Genomic DNA, 16,611 nt, shown 5'->3' with positions numbered 1-16,611 from the left:
TATATATATATATACATATATTTCACTACTCAAGGAGAGGGTTTAAAACCCTCCAATCAGCCAACCCCAAATGCTATGGAGTTATATGAGAAAAATAGATCCTTCCTCTCCAGGTACAAGGACCACTTCTAGAAATCTATCCTAATCCAGACTATACAAAGGGAATCCCTTCTATAAACCCAATTATATTCCTTGCCTCATGCTTACCCTGCTTCAGGTCCACCCTTCGATAGGTCAAAGACTTGAGACGGATTAAGGTATTGCTTGAATTTTCGGAGGAATACGACCCCTTGATGATCACCGCTTTTGGAGTTCACGAAGATGAGCAAAGGACATGAACAAGCAGATGACCAATCAAGATTCCAGAAGTCTGAAGATACTACTAGCTGACCTGAAAAATATAAAAGGGAAAAAACTGGTTATTGACATGGAAATGAGATATGAATTAATATCATACTTTGCAATGATTTTTTTTAAAAAATCCCATTTCCAGTCTCCTGAGGGGCACAGGGAAAGCCAGGCCACCTGAGGGGGCTTAAAAGTCTCTCTCTTATCTGTTGCTAGGCAAATATTTGCTGAGCAACTATTAATATACCAACCATCATGCTAGATGCTGTCAGGGGTATAGCCCGTAACCTCAAGCTGGGGATACAGACCCATACACATGCCCATGTAGGAACACAAGAAATTGGTGCCATGACCAAATATTAGTAGATCTCTGTAGAGGAACTGAGAAAAGGAGAAGATTGAAAGCCTAGGAGGGCCAGCTCACCGACTGCTCCTCTCTCTGCCCAGGTTAGCTGAATTCTCACAGCAAGAAGATATCAGGAGAGAGAGGGGAGGGAATGGCTGTTGTTTAGCCAGGAGCTAAAGACAAAACATATCAATGTGGAATGGAGCAAAGAGCCTTAATCACTTCTCTAAGGCTCTGGCAGAGCGATCCATGTTATCATACCACTTCCAGGGGAAAACAAGACTATAGGGAAATTTTCTGAACAAGAGAGAGGCTTTTAATAATCCCCAACACTGGAGTTGCCCGTGGAGAAGTGGGGTTATAACAGTCTCAACAGCCAAAGCCTGCCAGCTCTTACTGAGTTTTAAAGCTTGTTGGCAGGGAGACAGGCTGCGAGCAACTGCCCCTCAGGAGAGGGATGCTAGAGAAGTAGCAAGTCCCTGAATGTCTGTGTCCATGGCTTTCCAAGGATGCCAACCCAAATTCACAGGGCTAAAAGCACGTGGCTCACTCCTGAATGGGGTGAGATGTCCCATTTATTGTAACCTGGGTAAAACAGAGCCTGAAGGAAATCTGCGTGAAGCAGATTTCATGGCTGTTTTGCATGGAAAAATCTCAGGCTGGTTTCTTCTGTGGGTCATTTCCAATTCACTGGCCAGTAGAGTTTGAAGGCATCCTAAACCACTTACCAGCCATGCACCAAACTTTCAGGGCTTGCTAGAACTCATAGCTCCAAGAGTTGGATATTGTGTCTCCTCAATGAGATAGCTTGAAAGTAGTTCCTTTGCCCAATCAAAATTGGTAACCCTTATTGGCATATTTTAATAAAAGGTAATTTCCTGATATGATGCTTGTGATAACACATTCATTCATTCATTCAACAAATATGTATTGAGAGCGTTCTCTGTGCCTGTCTTTGTTTTATGTTCTGAGAATGCAGTAGATGGAAAAAATAGATACAGTCTCTATTCTTGCAGAAGTCAGGTTTGTTTTTAAAAAATATTTTTACCATGCCATTGAGAGCTGAAATGTATTAATATTAGGCAGATTCATAATATTAGACATAACCAGGTAATCAACCACACCCACAAAGTTTTGAGTAGGACTGATGTTAACCATGAGGAAGCATCTTGTATCATTTCACAATTTTACTTGACAATTCAGATATGAACATAGAAGGCTGGCTTGTGAACTTTGAAGTCCCCAAAGCTAAAAGAAGAGCTACTGGATGATAGACTCAAGATTAGAATATGACCTCAACAGGTCTATGGGTCAAAATCAACAAATATAAAGGGAGTAAGTATGAAGTTTGGCCTTTAGGCTCAAGGATATACATTTCACTATAACAGGATAATAGGGACTTGGCTTGGCAAGTGTGAAAAGAGCTTAGGGGATTTAATTGACTTTAAGCTCCAGATGAGTCAACAGCCTGAAAGAACCTTTCAAAAATACCCATGCTTCTTTGAGCTGCATTAATAAAACCACAGAATCCTAAGCCAGGGAACCAGTAGTCCCACTCAATTTTTTTCTGTTCACTCCATAGAAGGATACTAAACAGGCATAAGGTTGGCTTAGTTGTTTTTTTTCCTTCCTGTACTTTTAAAATCCTCTTTAACAAATGTTAGCATAGTCAGCCTCCATAATGTACCCGAGTACAATTATCATTCCCTATTAGCAGAAAACAGATGGCAAATGAGGTACAGAGAGGTTAAGTAACTTTCACGCACATTTAGCCTTCATTATACACCCGAGTAAAACTATCATTTTTTATCAGCAGAAAACAAATAGCAATCAAGGCACAGAGAGGTTAAGTAACTTTTATAGGGCCACACAGCAAATGGTGGAGCATGCTCCAGGTCTAGTAGCATGAGAAGCATCTGGAAACTTTTTATAAATGTGAATTCATGGGTCCCACCCAGGTCTTCTGAAACAAAAACTCCTAGGGTAGTTCAGAAATCTGTGTTTCCAGATGAATGTGACATGTACTTATACATTATTTTTCCTCTGTATGAATCAGTAATGCATTCTTAAGACACGTCTTATTCTCTAGATTGCTCAGTATTGGGGCTTACATACAGGCAGGATTCTGAAAATGGACTAATGAATTCACTTAACAAGTCTTGACTCTGCATATACCATATCCTCAGGTCTGAGTTAAATGGTAGGGGTTCAGAGAGTTCATAGTCTGGGCTAGGAGACAGACTAGGTATTTAAGTGTTCAAGAAGATGATGAAATTAGTTGTATGCTCCTTAGGGTTATGCTTGTAGATACCTAGGCCCTTTACATATTATCATTTTATCCTCACAATTAAAAGCTTTATTCTCAGGGTTGGGGTTGTGGCTCAGTGGCAGAGCGCTTGCCTAGCATGTGTGAGGGTTAGGGTTAGATTCTCAGCACTGAATATAAATAAATAAATAAATTAAATTAAATTAAATAAAGGTACATTGACAAGTTAAACAATTTTAAAAAACAGCTTAATTCTCAGTTATATAAGGAGAAGGCAAAGCTCAGAGAATATAAGAATATAATGTGGCTGCATTACTGTAGTATAAAAATATTAAGTCCTTTAGGCAGAAACCAAGGAGTGGGATAGCTGGGTCATCTATTCCTTAAAAACAAAAATAGAAGCAAAACAAAAACCCTTGTCCTTTGCCCCTGCTTCCTCTAACATTATCAGACCTCTTGATAGAATACACAAAATTTACTCTTGCTTCATTGATTTCATACTTACCTTCTTCCTGCTCGACTTCCTACAAATAGTTAACCCTTCCAACACTATTTTTTCCCAACACTTTTTTTTTCAGCCAGTAAGTGACTAAAACTCATGGTTACCTGGCATTTCCCCCCCCACCCACCCACCTTATACCATACTGCCTCTGTGCCTCATCTATTCTTTATATTATTTTATTTTAAATTTTGTTCTAATTAGTTATACATGACAGTAGAATGCACTTTGATACATCATATGTAGATGGAGTATAATTTCTCATTTTTCTGGTTATACATGATGTAGAATCCCACTGGTCATATAGTTATACATGCACATAAGGTAATAATGTCTGATTCATTCTACTATAATTTCTACCTCCATACCCACCTCCCCTTTCACACCCCTCTATTTAATATAAAGTAACTCTATTCTTCCCTAGCCCTCCCCCCGCATTGTGAATTAGCATCCACATATCAGAGAAAACATTTGACCTTTGATTTTTTTGGGATTGGCTTATTTCACTTAGCATGATATTCTCCAGCTCCATCCATTTACCAGAAAATGCCATTATTTCATTCTTCTTTATGGCTGGCTGAGTAATATTCCATTTTGTATATATACCACATTTTTTATCCACCCATCTGTTGAAGAACACCTAGATTGGTTTCATAATTTAGCTATTGTGAAGTAAGATTCTATAAACATCGATGTGGCTGCATCACTATAGTATACCAATTTTAAGTTCTTTGGGTATAAACCAAGGAGTGGGATAGCTGGGTCATCTATTCTTTAAAAACAAATATAGAAGCAAAACAAAACACCCCTCTCCTTTGTCCCTGCTTCCTCTAACATTATCAGACCTCTTGATAGAATACACAAAGTTTACTCTTGCTTCATTGATTTCATACTTACCTTCTTCTTACTCGACTTCCTACAAATAGTTAACCCTTCCAACACTTTTTTTTGGTGGTGCTTGGGATTGAACCCAGGGCCTTGTGCATGCAAGGCCAGAGCTCTACCACCTGAGTTTTATTATATCCCCAGCCCAACAACCCTTTTTGATCTCCAAGTATCTGTACCATTCCCTTGGTACTTAGCACATATAATATCTTCATTTCATACTTACCTTCTTTCTGCTCAACTTCCTACAAATAGTTAACCCTTCCAACCCTTTTTTTTGTGTGTGTGGTGCTGGGGATCGAACTCAGGGCCTTGTGATGCAAGGCCAGAGCTCTACCAACTGAGTTATATCCCCAGCCCAATGACACTTTTTTTATCTCCAAGTACCTCTACCATTCCCTTGGCACTTAGCACATATCATATTGAATTGTTAATTTGTTGTATTACATCCTCAATTCACAGTAATCACTTGGTCTGGCAATGCTTGTGTCTTAGGTCTCTCTTTAGCTTTCAAGTAACTTGTGAATAGAGCTCTCAATGAAACAGTATTATCTGGGAATTGACAAAGCTTCAATGAAGTGTTGGAGCAATGATCATGATAGTTTCATATTTAAGAACAACCTTGGTATTAATGTTCAATTTAAAAGTAACATAATCCAGGCGTTGGTATGTTACTTTTAAACTTCTTTAACTATCCATACCCATACAAAGCCATTTCATCAATTATCTAGTATTTGGAAATTATGAAAAGGCTGCAAGCAATTTGATCAGTCAGAAAGAATGATGACATAGGCTACAGAGAACATCTCCACATACATATATACCAGGCAGACCATAATCCCCCACCCCAAAGTTTCAAAGGGAACCACAAACTGCCCATGCACCCACACTCTCCTATTGCCCTCAAATACTTGACTCATTGAGGAGAACAATTCATCCCATCCCTTCTTCCCAGCATGCATATTCCCTCCCTCCTGGGGATATTCCAGAAATTATGGTTTAGGTACTCACCGTCGCCCTTTGGGTCGCTAAGGGCGGTTGGGGGGACTACGAGCGAGCGATGAGCCCCCAGGAAACATTCCTTGGAAAACCGTCTCTGACAGTCATTGTGCACCTGAAACGATAAGAACACAGCAAAGAAAAAAAAAAGAGAGAGATAGAGAAAAAAAAGGATAGGGGAGAGAAAAGAAAACCTTGATCAGCGTTCGGTTCCAATATCAAAAATTGTACCCTTAATATTCTAATCTCCCTTTCTGAAATTTGGTGCCATATACAGACCCCTAACTCCCTGGCCATCCCCACCCCACACTGACTTCCCCCCACGTACCTATTCTTCCCAGGTTTCTGATTTCTACAAGGACTACTTCCTGGACAATTTTTAGGGGACATGAATCTGACCTGGTTATTCAAAAGCAAGTCAAAGAGGCAGAGGACAGAGTCTTTTATTACTTTTTAATACTGGGGATTGAACCCAGGGGTGCTTAACCACTGAGCCTTTTAAAAATATTTTATTTCGAGACAGGGTCTCATTGAGTTACATAGGGCCTCACTAAATTGCTGAGGCTGGCTTTGAACTCATGATCCTCCTGCCTCAGCCTCCCAAGCTGCTGGGATTAAAGGTGTGTGCCACCACTCCTGGCACAGACAGTCTTTAGAGAAGAACACCATACTTCAATTTCTACTTAGAAAATTCAGTTTAAGAAAAGCATCTAAAAGGCTGGAAAATCAAGACCAGGATCTTTCCATCTCAGCCTTATTGATATTTTAGGCCAGATAATTGTTTGCATTGTAGGACCTTTAGCATAATCCTAGGCCTCTCTAACTACTAGATTCCAGTAACATGCCCATCTTGAGTTTTTTAACAATCAAAAGTGTCTCAAATGGCTCTGGGGCATTGCAAAATTGATCACAGTTGATGATCATTGGTATAGAGACGTAGAAGTACTACAGTTAAAAAAAATATGGTTTTTGCAGAATTATGTAGGAACCAAGACTCTTTTGTTTTCTGGCTGCATGACTTTGGGCAAATCATTTTACCTTTCTGAACCTCACTTTTCCTCATTCATAAAATGGATACAATGAGGCCTAGTTCAAATTGTATTAAGTGAGATTATGTATATAAAACATTCAATACATGGTGGTGATACCAATTTGTTAATATTATCAACTATTATTTACTTGCAAAGATTATAAGTTCCTAGGAAATACTCAATGAGGAAAAGAGAAGGTTTCTTAAAGATAAGCTCAGAATTCTTTTTTTTTTTTTTTTNATTGAACTCAGGAGCGCACGACCACTGATCCACATCCCCAGCCCTATTTTGTATTTTATTTAGAGACAGGATCTCACTGAGTTGCTTAGAGCCTCGCTTTCGCTGAGGCTGGCTCACAATCCTCCTGCCTCAACCTCCTGAGCCACTTGTATTACAGACGTGTTCCACCAAGACTGGCTCAGAATTTATTTTTTTATTTGACCATACTGCCATTAAAAAATTCAGCTTTTCCCATATGTTAGAAGGTCCGACCAATTAATAACCATCAGATATGAGCCTTTTAAATGTTTCCCAAAGACTACCTAGCCAGAGGGACAGATTACTGAGCTCTATACTATGGAATCGAATCTGTATAATATTTTGGGCTTAGTAACTCTGATAGTTCTATCTATGTATAGGCACCATTGAGCTCCACCCACCCCTTTCTAGAACTAAAGTATATCAAAGAGATGAATAGAGTCTTACCGTAGAATTGCACCAGAGACACCGGAAATCTTGGAGACGGTGCTGACTGCCACAGCTCTCGTGACAAACGGCACACTGAGAGCTGACGGGAATGTTTCCTTCTACCCACTGATGAGGCATGATTTGCTGAAGGGGGAAAAGAGAAAAGAGGCAGAGGTTAGTGATATCAGGAATAAAGGACTAGCTGGAATAATTTTAGTATGCTATGAAGGATCTTAGGTAAAAGCCCCAAATTATTCATAATCCTACCTTCCCTGCTCTAATTCTAGTGACCAGTAACAGGTGGAAGTGCATGTGGGGTGGGGGGCGGGGGATTTCATTCTTTGAGATTGATTGGAAAGCAAGCTTGGGGAAGAGGTCTACTTTCCTTATCTGGCAACAGGAAAAATCTTCCTAACCCCCATGTATCATGACTGAAGGGGACATAATAGAGGCATATCTGGTACTTACTATTTCATCAGCAGGTAGGAGAAGATCATCAGTAATGGACAAGGTATTCCATTTACAGTCTTTGCTCGCTCTTAAAGCACATAACTTATGAGATTTCACTTTGCACACTGTGAGAAGAGAGGGAAAAAAAGAAGATGAGTGTGAGTCTTGTGCCAATGAAGATTCTAATTCCCTTCCCTAAGCTACTCAGCAAATTCAAACTCAGATGCATTCTAAATTGTTATGACCCACTGCCAAAAGTCTATTTCTAACATGAATCAGTTCCTCTTGCTTCTTACCAGCTCAACTTTCTACTTATTCAACTTGAATGGAAATTAATGGTAAGAAGGAGTTGATTTATTTCCTACTCTCGTGACCATTAAGTTCCAGCCCCCCATTCCCAATTTTTCCTTTTCATCCACGAGAATTCCATTTCAGGCTAGTTTCCTCCCTTCTTCTTTCCTTAACCTTACCCTTATCCCAGAGTGAATGATCTAGTGCTAGTCGGGGATATTAAAGCCACCTGAGCTCCTTTACCCCTGTCTCCACCCACTGAGTTCCATTTTCAAAAAGAATAAAGAAGGTACCTTCACAGATGATGGCATCTCTCGATAAGGCAGGAATGCTTTCTCGACAAACATTGCAGTGCTGAGTCCGGGAACTGTGGCTGGAATACCAGTAGTGCATTCCGACGAGGAAAGGGTTGTTTTCTGCGGCAGGTATCTAAAAGAAATCAAAGAGAAAAGAGAATGGAGGGTTAATCACAGAGAACTATTAGGAAAGGCTAGAAAATCTGCTGCTAGGATTCAATGGTCTGCTATATAGGTGTCTGAGCATGCAAAGGAGAAGACTGAAAATTGGAGCCAATACCTGTTTGTTTTTTGTTTTGTTTTGCTAATGATCTAAAAAGGGGAGAAAGAATAGAGGGCAGATCCTGAACTAAGAGCAATGTTCTTTAGAATGCTTGGCCAACTGCTGTATCAGTTTAGTCCAAGAAAGATTTGCTGTTAGCCTTGGCCTTGGTTCTCTTTAAGTCGACAGCAAAAAGGAGATGGTGAGTTAGAAATTCAGAGATAGTAAAGTGCTCTGCCCCGGGAAGGAAGAAAGAAGGCAGAGCTCTGCCTCTGGACTAAGGAATACTTGTCAGACTTCACCTACTTCCTGGAAGAAGGGCAGTTACTCCCCTTCCTGACCCTACTGATACCAGGTGAGCAGAGCATTGCTTTACCTGGACAACAGTTAAAGGAATTTAACTCCTTATCTCAGCAACTTTTGCTCAAGCATGTTTTTCTGAATAGCAAGCTCAGACTGCCTATAGCAGTTTCCTGGTTAATAGACTCAATTCACTCAATAACCCACTAAACAAATATCTACCACTTGCTATATGCTTGACACTGCTTAATATATTTGGGATATAGTGATGCACAAGACAAAGTCCCTGCCCTCATGAAGTGACATTCTGTTTGGTGTTCTCTTACATGATAATGACTCTGACATTACTGTTCATCTGCTTATGAATACTGCAGTTCTGTATCACAGCCTGACTCTCATGACTGTGGGGAAGGCACCAGATATACCACTGATAGTTTGGGTGTTGAAAGGAAGGAAGGGGTGGCACTGAAAACCCCCAACTTTGTTTTTTCTATATTTTCAAAGGACTTTTCCACTTTTTCTATAATTCCTGTGATTAGAAAATCCTCTCAATTTCTCCTCTCTGCCTTCCTCTAGAGTTTAGACATAGGCACACACACACATAGCATTTTATACTTGGCATGACAATGGATTGGGTATGTAAACGGATGACAAGACTTTTTAAATAATTGTGTACTTTCCCTGATATCATCTGATTGTGATCCATTAGAGGGAGAGCAATTGAGGGCTCTGCCACCTTAAGTGTTCAACCTTTATCAATTTATAGGAATTAGTTACTCAAGACAGAACTTGCATACAGCACTCTCTGTCTGGTCCCTTCCTCTCTATCTCTATCAGCCTGCAGACTATAGGCTAAACCACTACTGGATTGACTTGGAAGGTTCTAGAAGAAAAAGTTAATTTGATGAGCTAAAGGCTCATGAGTAATGGTCCAGAATTTCTTTGTGATAGGAATGTTTATTGTATATTGAGGACCTGGAAAACTCTAGGAAGATCAAATTAGAAAATGAAGAGTCCCAAGAAAGTGGCATAGTCTTGGCTTTGGTACTCTGAGCTCTCAGTATCTTTCTATTCCTCAAGCCACTCGACTGTAACTCTACAACACCTTCCCTCCTCCAATAATTATAAGAATTCTACAATGTGTTATATAAAATACTAGGAATTGGGTCTACAAAGATGAAAAAGCCACAGTTATGGCCCTCAAGAAGCTCTTAATTTACCAAAGAAGAGAAACTCTAAAATAAATCATTTCAGTATACAGTAACAAGTGAAAATCTTTAATATGCAAGGTTCTACAGGACATCAAATGGAAGAAATGCAAAACTCTGCCAATATAGAATACTGAATTCAATGGCCCAATTGGCTACAGAATAAAAAGGAATATATTAAGTGACAATTACTTAGGTTTAGCAGTTAAGGAGATGGAATTGATATTCCTGTGTATAAGGAAGCTGTGATGCATCTAACCTTGGAAAAGTATGTGTGATGGGTTGAATTGTGTGCTCCCTCCAAATATGTTCAAGTCCTAACCTCATACCTGTGAATGTGAAATTCACAATATTATTTGGAAATAGGTTCTTTACAGATGTGATCAAGCTAAGATGCACTCATGCTGGATTCAAGTGGGCCCTAATCTAATGACTGATGTCCTTATAAGAGGGAAGTATGGGTACAGGCATGCAAGGACATAAAAGGGAACACTTTGTAAAGATAGGTAGTACACAGATACGGGGTAGAATACCATGTGACAACAGAGGCAGAGATTACAGTGATGGATCTCCAAGACAAGAAATGCCAGGTTTTGCAATCATCAGAAGATAGGAACAGGTAAAGAAGAATCCTCCCCTAGAGCCTTCAGAGAGACTATGGTCCTGTCAACAACTTGAATTTAGACTTCAAGACTCCAGAAACTTGACAGAATAAGTTGCTATGTTTTAATTCACCCAGTTTGTGGTTGTTACAGCAGTCCTATAAAATTAATATAGATTTTGATACTGGCATATGGGAGCTTTTATAACAAATACCTAAAAATATGGAAGTGACTTTGGAATTGTGTAATGCATAAAGACTGTAAGAATCTCAAGGCACATGATTTATAAACCCTGGACTGCCTAAAACAGAATATTGCTAGAAACATGAACATTTTTTAAAATATATTTTTAGTTGTCAATGGACTTTATTTTATTTATTGATACGTGGTGATAAGAATTGAACCCAGTGCTTCACACATGGTAGGCAAGGGTTCTGCCACTGAGCCACAGCCTCAGCCCTAGAAACATGAACATTAAAGGTGCTTTTGGTGAGGTCTCAGACAGAAATGAGAACCAGAGAGGATTGGAAGAAAGGCAATGCTTTTTATGGAGTGACAGAGAACTGACTGAATTCCATTATACTGTTGGGTAGAGTATAAAATATGTAAATTATAACTTGGATATTTAGCTAAGGAGATACCCAAGCAAAGTAGGGAAGGTGCACCTTGGTTTCTATTTGCTGTTTAGTGTAAAATTTAAGAGGAAAGAGATACATTGAGAAAGGTACTTGTGTTAGTCTGCTCAGGTTTTCATAACAAAATATCATAGACTGAGTGGTTTAAACAACATAAATCTATTTTCTCTCATTTTAGACTTGAGTACTCCAAGAGCAAAGTGTCAACCCATTTGGTTCCTGGTGAAGACTTTCTTCCTGGCCACTTTCTCACTGACTGCTCACATGGCCTTTCTTTAATGCATGTTTGTAGAGAAATAGAGATCTCTTCTCCTCTTCATGTGAGGCCAACAGTCCTATTGGATTAGGCCCCCACCCTTATGATTCCATTTAAATTTAATTCCTTCCTAAAATTCCTATCTCCAAATATAGTCACAATGGGAACTGGGGTTTCAATATAAGAATTTGGGGAAGGGCTGGGGCTATAGCTCAGTGGTACAGCACTTGCCTAGCATGTGTGAGGCACTGGGTTCAATCCTCAGCACCACATAAAAATAAATAGATAAGTAAATAAATAAAGGTATTGTGTCCATTTACAACTAAAAAATATTTTAAACAAAAGGAATTTGGGGAGACAATTCAGTCCATAATAGAACTATTAAATGAAAAGTCACCAGAACTTAAATATTTGTAAATTAACATTCTATCCTTATTCCAAATCAGAAGAAAGTGTGCTCTGGAGAGAATATCAACCATAGATATTTTCTCTAGAAAGATTAGGTGTGGAACACATGGCTCCAACCAACTGTCTCAGCAGGATCGCTCTTACCTTAGACCAAAAAGAACAGAGAACTAAATTAAGGAAGATTGTCAGACTTCTGAGACTATATAGCATAAAACAGACTGATAAAGCTACTCATCTCTGAATGTGTGTTATCCTTCAGGAAAGTGACTTCAAGGGATGGCTTAGAGTCTAGAAAGACTGCTGAGAGAGGCTCAAGGGCCAGAATTGCTGCTGTTGCCAACACAGGACTATGAGCCTATAGGGCAGGGCAACTGCCTCTTTGGTTCCAACGAGTAGGGTTCCCTTTTGAGTTCCAGAAGGTTCAGCTACTTCCTTGGTTACAAAGAGAGAATGCCACTCAGGTGCCTGAGATGGTAGAGCCAGGAGACAGAACATAAAGGCACAGATAATTATTCTCAAGCCTGGAAATCTAATGAAATTGTCTTTCTGGGTTGCCAGCTTTCTCCAAACCAGTACCTTTTGTTCCTTCTGGTTATTTTTTTTTTCCATTTTAGAATGAGAATGTCTATCCTGCGTCATTCTCCACATTGTAATTTAGAAGCAGATATGTTGTTTTCTGTTTCATAGTTCCACAGGTGGAGAAGAATTTTGCCCCAGGAAAGACTATACCCAGAGTTTCACTCATGCCTGCTTTAGATTACTCAGAAGATGAGAGTTTGGAATTTGAGTTAATTATAGAACGGGTTAAGGCTTTTGAAGATGTTTTGATGTGGTAAATGCATTTTGTGTGTTAGAAAGGTGAACTAAGTAGTTAGAATTGTGTTTCCCCAAAAAGTCCTAACCTCTGGTATCTGTGAAGATAGTCTTACTTTGCAATGGAGAAATAGAGTCCTTTAGGATGTAGTCAATTTAAGAGAAGGCCATACTGGATAAAGAACAAAATCAGCATATTACAGGAATACAGGCATACCAATGTTAATAGAGGTACAGTTCACAATAGTCAAATTATGGAACAAGCCCAGGTGCTTTTCAATAGATGAATGGATAAAAACTGTGGTATATATACAGAATGGAGTTTTACTCAGATGTAAAGAATTAAATTATGGCATGTGCTGATAAATGGATGGCACTGGAGAATATCATGGTAAGTGAAATAAGCCTGGCTCAGAAAATCAGGGTTGAATGTTTTCTCTAATATGTGAAAGAGAGAGAGAAAAAGAAAGGAATAAAAAGTGTGTAGGGAGTCTCACTAAAATACAGGGAAACCAATAGAGTAAAGGAAGGTAATCAAGAGGGAGGGAAGAGGGAAGGGCATGGAAACATACTACGGACTGAAATCTATCAAATTATGCTATGTTCATGTATGAGCACATCATGATGAATCTGTTTATATATTTTATTATAATGCACTACACTAATTGAAATGATAATAATAATGGAAGGGAAATCAGTAAAGTAGAACAAGCAGATCAGTGAGAGGGAGGAGAGGAGGGAATGGAAGGGACTGGGAAATGAGATTGATCAAACTATGTTATGTGAATGTATGAACATGGCATGATCAATCCCACTATTATGTATAATTATAATGCACCAGTAAAAATGTTTAAAAATATAAGGCCATACTGGATTGGAGTGAGTTACTATCCAATGACTGGTATCCTTATAAGAAGAGGGAAATTTGAATACAGAATATGCAGAAAGAAGAACAACTTGTAAAGGCACAGAGCAAATAGACACAGGGAAGAGTACTATGTGATGATGGAGGCAGAGATTGGAGTGATGTATCTGCAAGCTAGAGAACACCAAGGATTGTCAGCAACCACCAGAATCTAGGAAGAGGCAAAGAAAGCTCCTTCTCCAAAGCCTTCAGAGAGATTATGGCTTCACTGACACTTTGATTTCAGATATCTGGCTTCCAGGACTGTGAGAGATTAAATTTCTTTTTTTTTAAGCCACAAAGGTTGTGGTAATTTATTACAGCAGCCCTAACTAACTGTCACAGCCATGTCATTACAGGTCTTTTTTATTTGCTGATGCAGATTTCATACTCCATTTTGAAGACAGAGTCAATCTGTAGCATGTACACAACCTACCAATTTCTAAATGCTAGAAAAGTAGGTTTAATTAAAGCTTTTAGTGTGCAGTTATGTTTTTAAAATTTTATCACCTCTAAAATACTTAGGTGAATACATTCATTCACCAATACATTCATCGCTCCAGATTCTTCACTTGCAATGGACTGAATTTGCAACTCCCTTGATACATATGATGAAATCCTAACCTTCAATGTCATGGTTTTAGAAGGTGCGGGCTTTGGGAGGTGATTAGGTTGTGAGGGTGGGTCCCTGATAAATAGTATTAGTGCCTTTATTACAGACCCAGAATGCTTGTCTCACTGCTTTTTCTGTCACAGAAGATGGCTCTCTATGAACTGGAAAGAGGGTCTTCATCAGGCACTGAATCTGCCAGTGCCTTGATTTTGAATCCCCCAGCTTCCAGAAGTGTGAGATATAAATGTTTATTGTTTAACACACCCAGTCTGTAGTATTTCATTATAGCAGCCCAAAATGACTCAGACAGGAATCATTACCATGAAGTGGGGCTACTGCTGGAGCAAATAAATAAAAGTGAAGAAATGGCTTTGGAAGTGAGTTATGGGAAGAATTTGGAAGAGTTTTAAGGTACATGCTAGAAAAAGCCTAGATTGTGGTGAAGGGAATTTTAAAGGTAATTCTGACAAAAGCTCAGAAAGAAAAGAAGGAGGGTAATAGAGAAAGCTTCTATCTTCTTAGAGAATACCTAAGTAACCATGAACAGAAAACTGGTAAAAATATGGACAGCCATTTTGATGAAGTCTCAATGCAAATAAGGAATATACTATTGGACAATGAAGAAAAAGTCATTCTTTTTATAAAGGGGCAAAAAAGGTAGCTGAATTGTATTTGTGTTTTGGTATTTTGTGGAAGGTAGAGGTTGTGAGTGATGAAACTGAAGTTTTAATTGAGGAGGTTTGGTTCCTTCTGCTCATAATAAAATTTGAGAGAAGGACTGATGTCAGCAAGATGGCAGAATAGGAGTTCTCCAGCTTTAATCTCTACCTACCAAAGTCCAAGTAATAACTACTCTCAGGCAAGAGTAGCATTTTGAATATCCCAGAACTCAGAAGTGAGGCTGAGACACTCCCATTTGGACTGCAGAACTAAGAAAAGCTGTGATTAGAGTACTACGAATGTTTCTCTTTACTGCACCATCCCTCCCTCCAGCTGGCACAGTACCACATACAGAAACTTCCCCTGGACTCAGTTTCTACAGTGGGAAAAGAGCTGAAAGTGGACAATAAACTTCCCCATCATTCTGGGGGTTCTGCAGAATGTTTATTCCTGTTTTGTCCCCTGGGAAGCAATGGGACTACCGACAGGACCTGAGCACCTGGGGTCAGTTAGAAATAAAGAAGAGGAATGGGGTTCACAGTGCACAGTGTGCAGACCTTGGTGGTTGTTCTGCATTTTTGCCAATGGAGGTACCATACCAGAGAAACTAACCAATGGTCACACGGAAGGAAACACAGTCCACATTTCTTCTAGGCTCAGATCCTTACCCGGCTTCCCCACACAGCTCAGGTGCTATTAACTATTCCCCTGGGTGGAGAGGCAAGTGAAGGTCAGTGATTACCCACTGAAGGAACAGCTGGCCCCACCCAACCCTACCATTGGGGAGGTGATCCAACTAAGTTCAGCTGTTCACATTAAGTCTTTCCCAGACCTGGAAGCAACTCAGGCCAGTGATTACTTAGAGGGAGCATCTGGCCCTACCCAATTCTAGAGCTGTGACTCTTCCAAACCCTCGTGCTTTGCATAAGTTTGCCTTGGGTCTGGAGGCAAGCCCAAACCCATACATTTATATAAAGACCAGCTTCAGGTCCTGCCCACCCTGTGGGGTTGAGCAACAACTTCAGGGACCTCACTTAGGCTTAGAGCCCATCACACAGCCCTGCCCAAATACAGAGTTCAACAACAGTACTGTTCAGCCAAGGAAAACAACCTGCAACCCTGCCCAATCAGAGGTGATTAGAGCCTAGCTAGCAGCTCCATCTAATGACAGAGTCCCCTCAGGGTCTCACCAGCCCATGGAACACAACCAGCAATACCACTCCACTCAGGAGCATAGGAAATAGCACGCTCAAGCTACAGAACCCAACACGAAGATTTGCCTGTGCAGGGTTGCTACCAGATTGCCCATCTTGAATCCTAAGCTAAACTAAACAGGAAAAGCCTGTCACTGCCAAAGAATACTTGCAAAGGCTAGAAGAGGTGACCATCTCCTCAAATGAGCAGCCATGTAAGGATACAAGTATTATGAAAAATCAGGGAAATGTGATACAACTAAAAGAAATGAATAAAGCCCAAGTGATAGAACCAGAAGAAATATAAATCTATGAAATGACTGAAAAATAATTCAGAATAATCCTTTTAGAGAAGCTTGTGGAGGTATAAGAAAATACATATAGAAAATTAAAAGCAATTTGGAAAATAATTCATGAACAAAATGAGAATTTTGACAAATATATAGAAATAATAAAAAAATGAAAGAGAAGAGGAGGGAAAGGGAAATTGTGTCTATTAGGGGGGAAAGAGAGTGAAGAAGTGGCAATCAGTGGGACAAAAACCAAGATATGAACAAACAAATGTCAGATCAAACAGCTCTAACCCACATATAATTATACCCCACCAAACCAAGGATAAATAATAACTGGGTAAAGAAGTATGCAATTAAAATTAATAT

The 16,611-nt window shown here is 39.5% G+C and overlaps 1 protein-coding gene across 1 annotated transcript in view; it reads right to left on the bottom strand.

Annotated features, from left to right (window-relative positions):
• The window catches only part of Dgkk (diacylglycerol kinase kappa), a 212,756-nt gene that overhangs the window by 45,490 nt on the left and 150,655 nt on the right, over nt 1-16,611 (bottom strand). The window contains exons 5-9 of the mRNA XM_015506437.2: nt 8,096-8,231; nt 7,530-7,636; nt 7,080-7,205; nt 5,356-5,458; nt 208-391 (exon numbers count right to left, since the gene is read on the bottom strand). Coding sequence (XP_015361923.1) covers nt 208-391; nt 5,356-5,458; nt 7,080-7,205; nt 7,530-7,636; nt 8,096-8,231 — 656 coding nt within the window. The remainder of the gene's footprint in view (nt 1-207; nt 392-5,355; nt 5,459-7,079; nt 7,206-7,529; nt 7,637-8,095; nt 8,232-16,611) is intronic.

Source organism: Marmota marmota, unplaced genomic scaffold (assembly GCF_001458135.2).
Source record: "Marmota marmota marmota unplaced genomic scaffold, marMar, whole genome shotgun sequence".
Taxonomy (NCBI): domain Eukaryota; kingdom Metazoa; phylum Chordata; class Mammalia; order Rodentia; family Sciuridae; genus Marmota; species Marmota marmota.
The sequence above is the reverse complement of the archived record's forward strand: the minus strand, read 5'-3'. Positions and strand labels throughout refer to the sequence as shown.